At 38.0% G+C, this 13,464-nt stretch overlaps 1 protein-coding gene across 1 annotated transcript in view; it reads left to right on the forward strand.

Annotated features, from left to right (window-relative positions):
* The first annotated feature begins 470 nt into the window (after window positions 1-470).
* The window catches only part of THADA (THADA armadillo repeat containing), a 300,884-nt gene continuing 287,890 nt past the window's right edge, over window positions 471-13,464 (forward strand). Inside the window, exons 1-9 of the mRNA XM_054567244.1 lie at window positions 471-665; window positions 3,665-3,758; window positions 4,046-4,140; window positions 4,840-4,970; window positions 6,024-6,172; window positions 6,292-6,324; window positions 6,585-6,633; window positions 9,723-9,910; window positions 12,963-13,057. Of these exons, the coding sequence (XP_054423219.1) occupies window positions 3,680-3,758; window positions 4,046-4,140; window positions 4,840-4,970; window positions 6,024-6,172; window positions 6,292-6,324; window positions 6,585-6,633; window positions 9,723-9,910; window positions 12,963-13,057 (819 nt within the window). The 5' untranslated portion in view covers window positions 471-665; window positions 3,665-3,679. The remainder of the gene's footprint in view (window positions 666-3,664; window positions 3,759-4,045; window positions 4,141-4,839; window positions 4,971-6,023; window positions 6,173-6,291; window positions 6,325-6,584; window positions 6,634-9,722; window positions 9,911-12,962; window positions 13,058-13,464) is intronic.

The raw sequence follows: 13,464 nt of genomic DNA on the forward strand, positions 1-13,464 counted from the left end.
ATATTCTAATTAGTGAGCAACTTTCCAGGCCCACGTTTAGCCACGCTCCGACAATAGCGCTCATTATCTCTTTGCTGAATAAATCAATGCACTAGCATTAAGTACTTCTCATTTTCGTCAAAATTCTTATTGTGGCTTCGGTTCAAAGCCTGCCCCACCCACTACCCTCTCTTATAGGCTTTAAAATTGTTAGGCTCCTCGCTCCGGAGACCTAAATGCAGTTTCTTCCCCATCTCTGCGCTGGGCAAGTCGGATGTGAGAAGAATGGAGTATCTGAGTGGAAGAAAAGGTGTTTCCCATGCACTTAGGTGTGTGGAGGCCACAGCCTAAGCTGTCCCAAGGCGACTGAGGTAGGCAGAGTTCCAGCCTGCCGCAGCGCAGTAGGTAAGGTACCACGCACGCTTTCAAGTCAGAGTCTAACCAAATCCACTCTGTCACACCCGTTCCCCAGTGACATCACGACCTTTCGGGACTCTCGAATGGAGGAGCCCAGTAGCTCAAATCTCGCGATGGCTCCTCCTACCGGTCCTCTCGCCTCGCTCCCTTCGCGACCCGGTAGTCGATAGAAGACCACGTTGAGAGCCATCGAGACACCGTAGAACTATACTAGCTTCCGGGACTCATCCAAACGGCTGCGACTCTTCTCAGACGCCCACAGGCACGAGGTTTGGCTCTCAGGCGTCCCGTCTGCCATACCCGCGGTTGCGCGTGACTCTTCATCGCTGGGCTCTCCCACTTTGTTAGGGGCTGCCCGGCGATTCACACCAATTCCCATCCGTTAGCCTCGCGAGAATTTGGTGTTGCGCTACAAATTTCCGGTCGCTTTGGTCTCCTTGGAGACAGCACTTTAACCGATTTTTTTTTTTTCACCTGTCATTCTACGGATTCCCATGGTTCGAAAACTGCCTAGAGAATATGTAGGAGTCAGAAAGGTGTAGATGGAGAGAGATACCTTTGAAAAGGGAAGCAGCCAGGGGAACCCCGGAGGAGTATAATTTGCTGAGCATCTTCTGGCCACTTAAGCTGTGCCTTATGGTGGACATGGGGTTTTCCCGTATTGGGGAGGCCTACCTAGTTCATGAAGACAAACTTTTAGGCATCCATTGAGCATGCTTAAGTACCGCACTTTTTGTGAGTGTGTAGTCTCGAAGTTTCCAAGATTAAATCTTGACGCAAACTTGCTCACCATTCACCTGGGAACAGTCTCCCCAGTTGTCTGTCTCTACCTCTGCTAAACTTTGTACAATGGTAGTTTCCCTGGGAAGTGATCCCCAGTTATTTCCCTAGATTAATCATGTCACTTTTCAAATTCTTTCCATTGTCTATGCCTTTCTAGCTGTGTCCATTTTTATTACTATTTTCTGTTAGGTGGTTTTTCACATGCCATCACTATATTGATATCTGATTTGACAAATGGACCATAGTTCATCAGTGTCAGGACTAGCTTGTTACTTATATATAGAATAAACTTTAGATACTCGGTAGGCCATGATTCTGCCTTTAAAGGCATACATCCCTTCTAGAACATCTCTGACACATGTTTGTTAATTAATTCATATGTTTATTCACCTAATATTTACTGAGTACCTAATATGTACCAGGTACTCATTTAGGAATTGAGAATTAAAACAGTGGACAAACCAGATTGAAGTTGCTGCCTTCATGGTGTTTACTACTAGGGAACACAGACAATATACAAATAAATCAGTGTAATTTCAGGTAGTAGTAAGTGCTGTGAAGAAAAAGTAATGGAAATGGTGTGTATGTGAGTAGGAATGGTGGCATTTTAGAGAAAGTGGTCACAGAAGGCTCTTTTAGGAGGGGCTTTTCTAGAAGAGATCCAAAGGAGTCAGCCTTGTAAGGACCTGATGGAACGAGAATTATCAGGGTGTCCAAAACCCCTTAGATGGGAATAAGAGCATGAGGAAGAGCTGAGTCCCTGAGATGGTGAAGAGAAGATTAATTTAAGATAAAGTGCAGGGAAAGTTAGGGCCAGATTATTTAGGGCCTTGAAGGCCAAGGTCTCAAGTTTGGATTTTATTCTCAGTGTAAAAGGAAGCCCTTGGGAAGCCCGAGAGAGTAATTAGATTTTATTAGAGGTTTTAAAAGATTGTTTGGATGATTGTGAAGAGAATGGACTCTTCAGAATCAAGGGTAGAAGTGAAGGGACCAGTTAGGAGGCTGTTGCAGGAGTCCAAATGAAAAAGGTTCATTCAGCTTCTTTTTGGATATTTCTGGTGTTAGTAATTCTCTGGTTAAAAGGCAGCCCATTCCGTGGTTGGAACATAGAGTTCTTTCTTTGCATTGAGCTGCAATCTGCCTGCCTGAAGCTTGGACTTTTTCATAATCTTATACCAAGACAAGACATCTACTCCCCTTTTCTCCTAATTAGCCCAGCAGCCATTTAAGGCGTTTGTCCTGTCCTCTTTTCTCCAGACCACCTTTGGTTAACTAAGCTGTTCTTGAAGGGGGTGCCTTCTAGGCCCTTTAGAAGTCTGATTGGTCCTTGGAAGCTCTCTCATTTATTATGGATCCTTTAAGATGTGGCCACCATCACTGCACCTAATGCTCCGCTTGTCACCTGACTGTGGGATGATCAAGGGATCATGCGCTCCCTTCATCTGCTTGACTCCTAATGTGCTTTTTAGCATTCATGTTGTGCTGTTGGCTCACCTTGAGCTGTTTCAAATCATATATTGAGTTGTTTTAAATTACATTTCACCTCACCCTGCTGCTTCATCCTGTATTTCTATATTATGTTTTGTAATCTAAATGCAGCATTTTACATTTATTCCTATTTCATCTTGGTGAGTTTATTCTAGTTCATTGGGCTGTTTTTTTAATCCTGATCCCATCATCCAACATGTCCTCCCAGCACTGTGTCTCTTATAAACTAAAGTATAAATTCTTTTATACTTTCCCTCTGTTATGTCCTCTAATGTTTGCATGATATACACTGCTAAAAATGCTAACTGCACCAAGAAAAGAGCCTTGTGTGGCATTTCCCTGTAGTGATTTGTTTCCAGATGGCCTGGTACTATTAGTGTGTATTTTTTTAGTACATTTGTTCAGTCCATTATGAACCTTGTTAACAAAAAGAAACTCTTTTTTAACGAAAAGCAAACCCACAAGGACAGTATGCAAAAAATTATCAACTACTTTGCAGAAATCAGGATACAATGTGTTATGACACCTCCTGATCTGTCAGTCTTAAGAAGTTACTGAAGTTGGTTAGATACACTTTATTTTTGGAAAAACCATGCTGGTTTCTTTTGTTATTAAAATGAAGGTTTGTTGTATTTTAAAATACAAAGACTGGCTTATAGTAGGTAAAAGTAACTTTAGACAATAATAAACTCTTTTTGAGCTTAGTTTTTTTTTTTCTTTTCCAAAGTAGAAATGCTTAGACAGGGGTTCTCAACCTCTAGCAACTTTGCTCCCCAGGGGCATTAAGCAATGTCTATAGATATTCTTTGGTTGTCACTACTTGGTAGGAGGAAGATGCTACTGGCATCTAGTAGGTGGAGGCCAGGGATGTGTTAAACGTCCGACAGTGCACAGCACAACAACCCGACAACAAAGGATTATCTAGTACAAAATGTCAGTAGTGCTGAGGTGCAGGACCCCTGCATTAGACAATGCCTTAAACTCTCCTTTCTTGCAGTGACTACTATTTAAAATGGTTGTGAAGAAGAAGAAGAAAGAAATGCAAGTTACTGCATTGAGCATTTCTCATCAGGACCTTGAAACTTTGAGATGTGAGTGGTTTCTGGCTTTATTTCTTTCCTAGATTGCAAATGGATTATTTTTATCTCTGGGACTTCATATTAACTAGTGTTCAAACTGTTGCCATTTATTTTTTCAGTGTTCTTTATGTTCAGTTTAGATGTAAAATGGTTTTCTTAAAATTCTACTTTGGACTGAGTTCTGCCTGTTTTGGGGGGGGGTTATAAATACTAAGTTTTATAGACTATATAACAAAGGCAAACTCATATCAGTGTATTGTTAAGTCACTGAAGAAAATTTTTTTGTGTGTGTTATGTAGCTTTGGCTGATGTAGAAGGGAAAAATCTAGCTTCTTTGCTGTTACATTGTGTGCAACTCACCGATGGAGTGTCACAAATCCGTTATGTTAAACAGGTAAGGCTGAATTGATATTAATGCATGCATCTTGAAGATTATCATGCTGTTATGGACTTTTAACATTAATTGATAATGTTATGCTCTGGTTATTTAATATCAATGCATCATTAAAGAATAGGTTTTTCTTTCTGTTAATTGTGTAATATCTTTTTATTTGAAGTAGCAGTGGAAGCCATATTCAGGCTTCTGCCACTATTAGAACTATAAATAGTTATGATAATGAGGTAACTGTACCTACCTTTTGTGGAGATATTTAAAAGATTATTTCTACTAATCCAAATGTTTAAAACTTTTTAGCAAGCACATTAAAAAGTTAACTTAAAATATAAAGACTATCCTTACTAGTATTTTAATTTTAGAATTCACCATTTAAACTTGCATAATATTTTTTTGGAAAGCAATTAAATAAATACATTATTGATTTTTCAATAGTGCTACAAAATTCCTGTACCTAAAGCCATTGACAGGACTGTAAGTCTCAGTGAAGGTGGGTTTGGAGGGTAAAGTGGAAGTTGGGGGCATGTGTTAACAAGGTTAATAAATACGGAAATAGATGTTTAAATGAGTATCCTTCACAGCGCAGTGTGGAAAATATTTCACATTATAATTGAGAATTAAAAGAGTATCTGAGTCCATGTTTCTTGGTTATGCTTGATATTAGAAAAAATTACCATGACTAATTTTTTTTAATTATAGATTGTGCCTTTACTGGAGGAGGCAGATAAAAATGGCACGTGTGATCCCACCATTAGAAGTTGCTTGGATATTTTAGCAGGCATTTACTTTTCACTGAGTCTAAAGAATCCCCTGAAGAAAGTCTTGGCAAGGTAGGGAGAAAAAAGAAGGGAAGTGGGCATTATGAATGTTCGATCTGATCAAAAGTAACCAGTATTAAAAATTCTTTCCCTGGTTTGGTTTTAGACTTGGGACTATTTGTTTATACACCAACATCACACTTTTATTCACTATAGTTTGATAATGTGGTTTCATTATATGTTAGAGCAAGTCATCCCTTCTGTGGCTTTTCTTTTTCAGAATATTTCCATTTTTGATATTTTTTTCTTCTAGAAAAACTTTAGAACTGTTTAGTCATATTTTTAAAAAATGCCTGCTGGTTTTGATTGAGATTAATTGATGTAAAATTAATTTATACATTCAATACATTTTTACTGACTACCAACGATGTGGCAACTCTTCTTCTAGGTACTGGGAATACAGTGAATAAAACAGTCTAGAATAGAGGTTACATTCTAAGAGGACGATAGAAAATGTACAGAATAAACAAGTAAAATATGTAGGATTAGATGGTGTGAGTGTTATGGAGAAAAATAAAGCAGAGAAGGGGGAAAGGGAGACCCAAGGATGGGATGAGGGCTACAGTTTAAAACGTAGCGGTCCCTTTAGATATCTTTGTTTGATTGTTATTGATAGGGTGATATTTGAAATTGACTTGAAAGGGGTGAAGGAATAATTATTTGGTATAGTTGAGGGAAAAATGTTCCAGGTGGAGGAAATAGCAAGAGCAAAGGCTTTGGTGTGTTGTTGGAACAGAGGAAGGGCACGTAGCTGGAGTTGGTGAACAAAGATCAAGATGTAAGGTAATGGTGGTGCCAGACTGACGGTGTCTTGTAAGTAAGTCATTGGAAGCACTTTGGCTGTTACTTTGACCGGGAGGGACCTTACTGGATGATTTTAGGCAGAGGGAAAACACGGTGTTTTTGTATTGCCACTTTGGCTACTCTGTTGAGGACAGCCTAAGTTATTTTTCTGGCAGTATTTAGGGTTAGTTCAGCATTCCTTCTGTAATGATATCCCTCCCTCCTTACATATCCTTGTACTACAGAGTTGTCAAGATTTTTAATACCTACTTTTTTTTCTAGCTCACTAAATTGCCTACATGAATTTTTTCTAACTGAGGCCATACAAAGTTTTACTTCTCGTCTTCAGGAAGAATTGAATACTACTGATGTATACTCTTATAGGAGAGTAATTGACAATATATCTTCATGTATGGAGAACTTTAACTTGGGTAAGCCAGTTCTGTTCTAGTCCTTTTTCTGGCTAACACCTGTCATAACATTATTGTTTTTAAATGATGTTAATTTCAGCTCTGAAACTTCTTACCAGTGTTAATTTTTTCTCCCACAGGTATAACAAGTGTCAATAATCTTCTTGAAAATGGTAAGTCCTATTATTTTATTTTATTTTATTTGAGAGCTCACTGCTTGTATGAGGCATTTTGGAACTGGCTCGTTTAAGTTTCTTGGCAGTAGATAGAGTGCTGCAGATAACTAAGGTACCTAATGTTCCTTCCTTTTAAATTTCTACTCCTGTACTATGATATCATTTTAGGTAACAGTGATTTAAAATATTTTCTTGTGCTGAAGTTAAAGTTCACAGTTTTTAAGTTATGGTTTGTCATTATATTCTTTTTGTTTCAGTGCTTCATTTTCTACAGAAGAGTTTAATTGAAATCTCAGAAGAAAATAGGCAAGTGTTACGCGTTGGCATGCTTGTGCATACTTGTCATTGCACATGTCTTTGAACGGAAGAAATTTTTAAAAAGTTCTACAATGTGTTTCTTTCTATGCCTCTCCATTAATGTTAGACCTAATTATTTAAATTTATTTTTTAGAGGTTTGATATTTAATTTTTAAAAATGAAATAAATTATTATGAAAATAAATGAGAAAGGGAAGAGCTCTTTCCTCCACCCGAATGGTCCTTTCTCATAGCGTCCTATTCTAACTTTGTGGATGAAGTAGCCTCTGTTATCTCTCTGAAGATAATAATGACAGTTTTTTAAAAAAAATTGTACATAGCCTCTATTTCTTCCAAGTTGCTTTTTTTCTGTTTGCTGCTGCTGGTCACTGTATTTGTTGCTAGAAGCTTTCCTCAGAAGGCTGGTGATCCTCGGTTGGCACTTGTCTTTAAGAATAGGGGCACTGAGAGTTGATTTGAATCTCTATGCATGTGAGTGTGGTTGATTGCAGGGGTTTGTTTCCTTAGTTAATTTAATTTTTATTGATTGATTTTTAGAGAGTGTGAAAGAGAGATCAATTTTTGTTGCTTCACTTACCTGTGCATTCACTTGTTGATTCCTCTATGTGTCTCTACAGGGGATCAAACCCACAATTTTGGTGTGTTGGGACGATGCTCTAGCCAACTGAGTTACCCAGCCAAGGCTTGTTTGAACATTTTATTGTGGGTTAGTGTAGCTGGGCTTTTTCTTTGAGGAACCCTTACCCGATGTTCATATCTTTAGGTCTTTTTGCATGGGTAGTGGATTCACCATGGAAGAATCTTCCAAGCCATTGTTTTAATAATCTGATTGCTGGGTCTGAAAGCTGTGGTCTTGGCATTTGGCATTCATTTTGCATATATTTACCTAATTTTCCAGTTTGCAATATAGTATTGTTGCCTTATTTGTGTGTGCTGCCCTCCTGTCCAGGCACCTGATGTTTTACCTTCTCTAGAGGTAAACCGGTTGCTTGCTGGCTTGGACGTATGATCCAGAGTGTTTATTTTTTATTTTTTCAACAGATTTGTTGCCAGTCTTCCCGTTTTCAGCCCTGCATTTACTTACCTATGTGTCAAAGAGTACCCAGTGCCTACAGTTTCTTAGCCTTTTGGGCCTGCACATTGGGTTGCTTCTGGGTTGGTTCTGTGGCTTAGTAGTCAACTTTCCTGAATTTGCTAAATCAGTTATCCCTTATCCATCTGCTTTGTTGCCTCTCCAATTTTATTATTGTCTCATTGTCTATTTGTTGTTCTTGTGTACTTACGTCTTTTTATGTTTTAAATCCCTTGTGTGTTGGTTTAGGGGAGTTCTAAGGGAGAGTGGAAATAATACCTGTGCGCCACCTTTAACCCAAGGTCTCCTTTGGTTGTAGCTGGAAGTAGCTCCTTCTCTGTCACCTTTTAGGCATTTCATCCTCTATTTACTCTCTTAAATGTGGGTTCTGTCCTTTTTATTCTCTTTGTTCTGACTACTTAATATCACCCACTTCTTTCGTGTCAGCTATCATCTCTGTGCTTAGGATATCCAGATTTCTTGCTCCAACCTAGCTCTCTCCAAGTGTAGATTTATATCATCGGTTGTCTCCTAGACATCTTACCTGGGGTATTTTACACGTGCATCACATTCAATGTGTCCAAAAGAAAATTCACTGTCTTTATCCCTTCTCACACCCATGGTAACCTGTATTCATTCTTTCTGTCTCTGAATGTGCATATTCTAGATGCCTCAAATAAGTGGAATACAATAGTCTCTTTGTATCTGGCTTATTCAATTATAATATTTTAAAGGTTAATCCATGTTGTAACATGTATCAGAATTTCATTTCTTTTTATGGCTGAATTATATTCCATTGTGTGTGTGTGTGTGTGTGTGTGTGTGTGTGCGCGCGCGCGCGCGTGTGCATGCGTGTATCACAATTTGTTTATCTGTTGATGGACATTTGGGTTATTCCTACCTTTTGGCTAATGGGAATAATGCTGCTATAAGCATTGTTAGGTAGACAAGGATCTGTTTAAATTCCTGTTTTCAGTTCTTTTGGTCATATACCTAGGAGTAGAATGCTGGATCATATGGTAATTTTATGCTTAACTTTTTGAGGAACCCCAGACATTTTTACCTGACTTACGTTTTCATGTTATCTCTCTGTGTTCTGCTATGTTGAGAATAGTGTAAGAGGAGCAAGGATAGAAGCTGAGAGACCAGTTAGGAAGCTATTGCAGTAACCCAAGGCAGAGGTGAGTGTGGCTCAGGCCAGGACTAGCAGTGAAGGTGGTCTGAATCTGGATATATTTTGAAGAAAGGTAGAACCAACAGGATGGAATGAGGAGGAGAGGAGTCAGGATGACTACAAAGTTTTTGTGGGATAGAGATCCCAGCAGGTGGAGTAGGTTTGGAGTTGAAGATCAGTTCATGCAATCTGAGATGTCTGTTAGACATCCAAGTGAAGATACTGAGTAGGAAACTTCATATACAAGTCTGGAATTAGAAAGAGAGGTTTGGGTTGGAGATTAAACTTGGGAATTGTCAGCATATAGAATATAATTTGAAGGTACTGAGCTAGATGAGATCTGCATCAAGGGAATTAAATGGACAAAAGAAGAGGACTAAAGTCTGAGCCATGGAGAGCTCCAACGTGAACAGCTCAGGGAGAGCAGGATGAACTAGCCAAGGTGTCTAAGAAGTGATGGTGAAGTAGGAGAAAATCTGGCTTCTTGGAAGCCATGTGAAGGAAGTGTATCAAATTTGAGGGAGAGTTCAAGTTTATAAATTGTGTTATTTATTTTAATTTGCTATTTTCATTCTAAAAAAGAGAAGTGAGGTTAGTCATTGGCTGAGAAAGAAGGAAATGTTGAGGTAAATTAAGAGTGTTCAAAGTTTCCAATAAATGTCTGACACATAATTGGAATGTTTATGAGAATAGAAGAGAAAGACATAAATGCTGTAATCTAAAATTGATCTTGGCCCTTTGATTGAGGAATGTATTATTTTTGAGATGGGATAGAAATAGTGACATTTTTATTTGCCTTTTTTTTTGTGATAACATCTTTTCTTCATTGTAGAAAATTTGCTGGAAATCATATTGTTCAAACGCAGTTGATGAATGACTTATTGGTAGGCATTAGAGTTTCGGTAATGTTAGTACAGAAAACACAAGGCCTCCAGAGAATTCATTTGAAGATCTCCAGTTCTCCTGCATGGCAGAGTATGTGTGAATTGCTGAGTATTTTTACCAAGTTTTTAAACGATGGTAAGTGTAAAAACATACAAATAATGATTATGATTGTCACTCAGTTTTTACTAATAATGGTATGGTATATATGATACCTAACAGATATGTAGAACTTCTCCTCCCTCAGACCCTCAAAAAGGGGAAAGGTCTGGGATTACAAGGTTTTAATGCTTTGTCTCTCTAATGTAGCAATTCAACAAGGTATAAAGTTGAAGGACTTTTCTAAGTGTGTGTGTATGTGTGTGTGTGTGTGTGTGTTGTACACAAAGAAAAAACCTAACAACCTTAGCATTGAAAGGCTTTAAGTAGCAAAAGAAAATAGAGAAGAAATTTCCAAATTTGGAAGGAAGATACAGAAAGGTTGGTGTAATCCATATATTTCTCCTCGCAGCAGATACCATATTCAAATGACTGTAGTCATTGTGGGACTGGTCATTATGCCTCTTTGTAGCTCATGTGCTGCTTCTATCCATATGAACTGTACCACTGGGAAAACAAATCGTTAATGAGAAGACGGGTCTTTTTATGAAAGTGTTTCAACTAATAAATTAAAATGAAATGATATATGTAGAACATCACCATTTTGTAACCCCCAATGAGTTGATGTGGGCATTAAGCATCAGTGGCTGCTGACATTACAGAAACAGACAGCAGACAACATGTGCTCCTCAGAGTTCTGCTTTTACCCCCATGGTCTGGCCCTGTTTCTAGGTCATCTGCCGAACTAACGAATTACAGAGGACAGAGGAACATGTTGAGATGCACCAGGGGTGAACAAATGCAATATCCAGACTGTGGGAAATTTAGCAGGCCCGAAGGCCAGAGTTCTTCAGCAGAAAAACTGTTAATGAATGGAAAGGGGCAGAGGTAGCACATGTAGATTAAAAGACACTTAGACACATAACAAATTTTTAAAAAACAGACACAACTAAATTATAGCAGTTAGGGCTGCACATTTGATCAATAACACTATTTTTTAAAAAACTAAGGATGTCATTACTATGAAAGGATAACGCTTACTCAGTGTGAGGGAAAGAGGCTTGTGGTTGGGATGAGGAACATGGATGAGCCTTCTGGGCTGGGTAGACAGGTTCTACTTCTTGCCGTGAATGTTGAGTACAAGGGCATTTGCCTTTTAATAATTCATTCAGCTATACTTTTGGGTGGTTTTCTGTATCTCTGTTTTATGTTCTCTATGTTTTATATTACAATAAGGTTAACAAAAAAAAGTGAGACTTAATCCATAAGTATCTACATAAAAAGTTATATTACTTTGTTGTCCTTTACCTCCCATTTTATACATTAATATATGTATGAACATTAACTTAATTAAAAACACTAATTAGATCTGTTCAGAGTTCTTATTTGTAAAGAACAGTAACTGACTCTGGTTTTGCTAGACTGATGGAAAACAAATAATTTCATTGTTTATATGTTTTTAACCTTGATAACTACTGGAAGTCCTAGCTAAATTGTCCAATTAGTATTTCTCTCTCTCTTTCTTTCCTTTTCTTTTTTTTTTTTGGCCTAGTGTCTCATATAGGTATTAAAAGGAAAATAAAGTTATTCCTGTTAACATAATTCACAGACATCTTAAGTGTTTCTTTTTAAAAGATTTTATTTAGTTTTGGAGGGGAAGGGAGGGAGAAAGAGGGAAAGAAGCATCAATGTGTGGTTACCTCTAATGCATACCCTATGAGGACCTGGCCCCTGGCCTAGGCATGTGCCCTGATTAGGAATCGAACCGGTGACCCTTTGGTTCTCAGGCCAGCCCTCAATCCACTGAGCCACACAAGCTAGGGCTAATTGACAGACGTCTTTTCTGAGGACATTTGCTTTTAAAAGAGAAATTTGTTAAATCTAAAAAAAAATTACTAAGTGGTGAAATGCAGAGAAGACATGATTTTACTGTCAGGCAGCCTCTTTTTTGGAAAGTTGAGGGCACCTAATCAATGTTATTTTCCCCAGGATTTTAAAGCTTTATGTATCAGTAAATGTTCAGCTGTAAGCAACAGAAAACTGAACTTCAGGGACGTAAGGAAATGTGTCTCCCCTCCTTTCTACATAACAAGAAGTTCAGGAGCAGGTGTTCCAGAGCTACTGTAGGCAGACTAGGACCCACATATTTTTGCCTTTTGGCTCTGCCATCTTAAGCATGTTGGCTTTCACCCACATGTTTGTTGCCTTGTGGTTGCAATATGACTGCTGTAGCTCCAGACATCTTGTCTCTAAGTCAGGAAGGAGGACCAGTTGCATCGTTACTTTTAACCAGGAAAATGAAAAGTACCCAAGAGATTTGTGCTCATATCCCATTGGCCTGAACCCTCATATAACTACCTTTAATTGCAAGGAAGATTGGAGAAACAATTATATTGCCTTTGGCTAGGCACAGAGATGCTTCAGTCAAAGTCATAATTCTATTAACATGGATAAGGGACAGAATGGATAATTAGTAGATGACTTACAGCAGGTATTTTTAATTATTTCAACAGGCTAAATAATTGACCATGTTATTTAGTATACTTTCTGGCAAACCAGAGGCTAAAAGAAAACAGAAAGAAGATAGTAAGTCAAGATTGTTTGGGTACAGTGCCAACTATAGCAAAGTTTGTAATTAGCACTGATGCAGGCTCTTTACACAAGCCCTGAAATCACTAAGAAATAGTAATGCAATGTGGGTGGTTGGGGTGCAGAGGCATCAGTGGAGGGGCGGCTGCAGGCTATATTGCTGCTACTGGTGTTGGGAGGTTGTAGATGGAGAGGAAGGAAGAGTGGATGTTAGAGCAGATGGGAAGGAATCAAATTCATTGAGTATTTATGTATTGAGCATAAAAGCCTTTATGTTCATTATTCATTTAAACCTTACAAGAACTGTGTCAGATAGAAGTTATTTTTTCCCATTTTACAGAAGAGAATGCTGAGTGCTTAGGAGGGGAAGTAACTTGCCCAAGCAAGTAGTCAAGCTAGAAATCGCACCCAGGACTGTCTTACCCTGCGGCATCTGCTCTTTCCACTGTTTCAAACTATCCATCACTTTTTAATACATGCTGTCTACTTTTTTGCCAAATAGATGACCTTTTACGGACAATTCAGAGTACATCGGGATTAGCTGCTGTTCTTTTTATTAAGGCTATGTTTCATCCACCTGAAAAGGTTCCTGATTTGGTGAGTGCATCTCCTTTGTAGAATTGTACTTTATTGATAGTTTGACACTGTTTAAAAATATTTTTAAATAATTAAATATTAAATAAATTATCTAAAAGAATATTTTTATAGAAGTGAATTAAACATTTTTTGCATAGTCAGAATCTTTCCTGATGATTTTTTCTCTTATATATAAGGCAATTCCAAAAATTCATATCAAACAGAAAGAACACAACAGTTACCTGTAAACCCATCTCACGAAAATAATCATTATGAACATTCTTTGATGTGTAGTCTTCTAGTTTTTTCTAGTGCTGTTTACTTTGATAAATATGTTTTTTATTAAGAATAACCCAAATATTGTGTTTTAGAGAGGAAGCATACTAGAATCAATTTTTCAGTGAATTGATCATATGGAGAGTATAATT

This window comes from Pteronotus mesoamericanus, unplaced genomic scaffold (genome assembly GCF_021234165.1).
Source record: "Pteronotus mesoamericanus isolate MK-2021 breed Mesoamerican mustached bat unplaced genomic scaffold, CSHL_Meso_final contig_101, whole genome shotgun sequence".
Classification (NCBI taxonomy): Eukaryota; Metazoa; Chordata; class Mammalia; order Chiroptera; family Mormoopidae; genus Pteronotus; species Pteronotus mesoamericanus.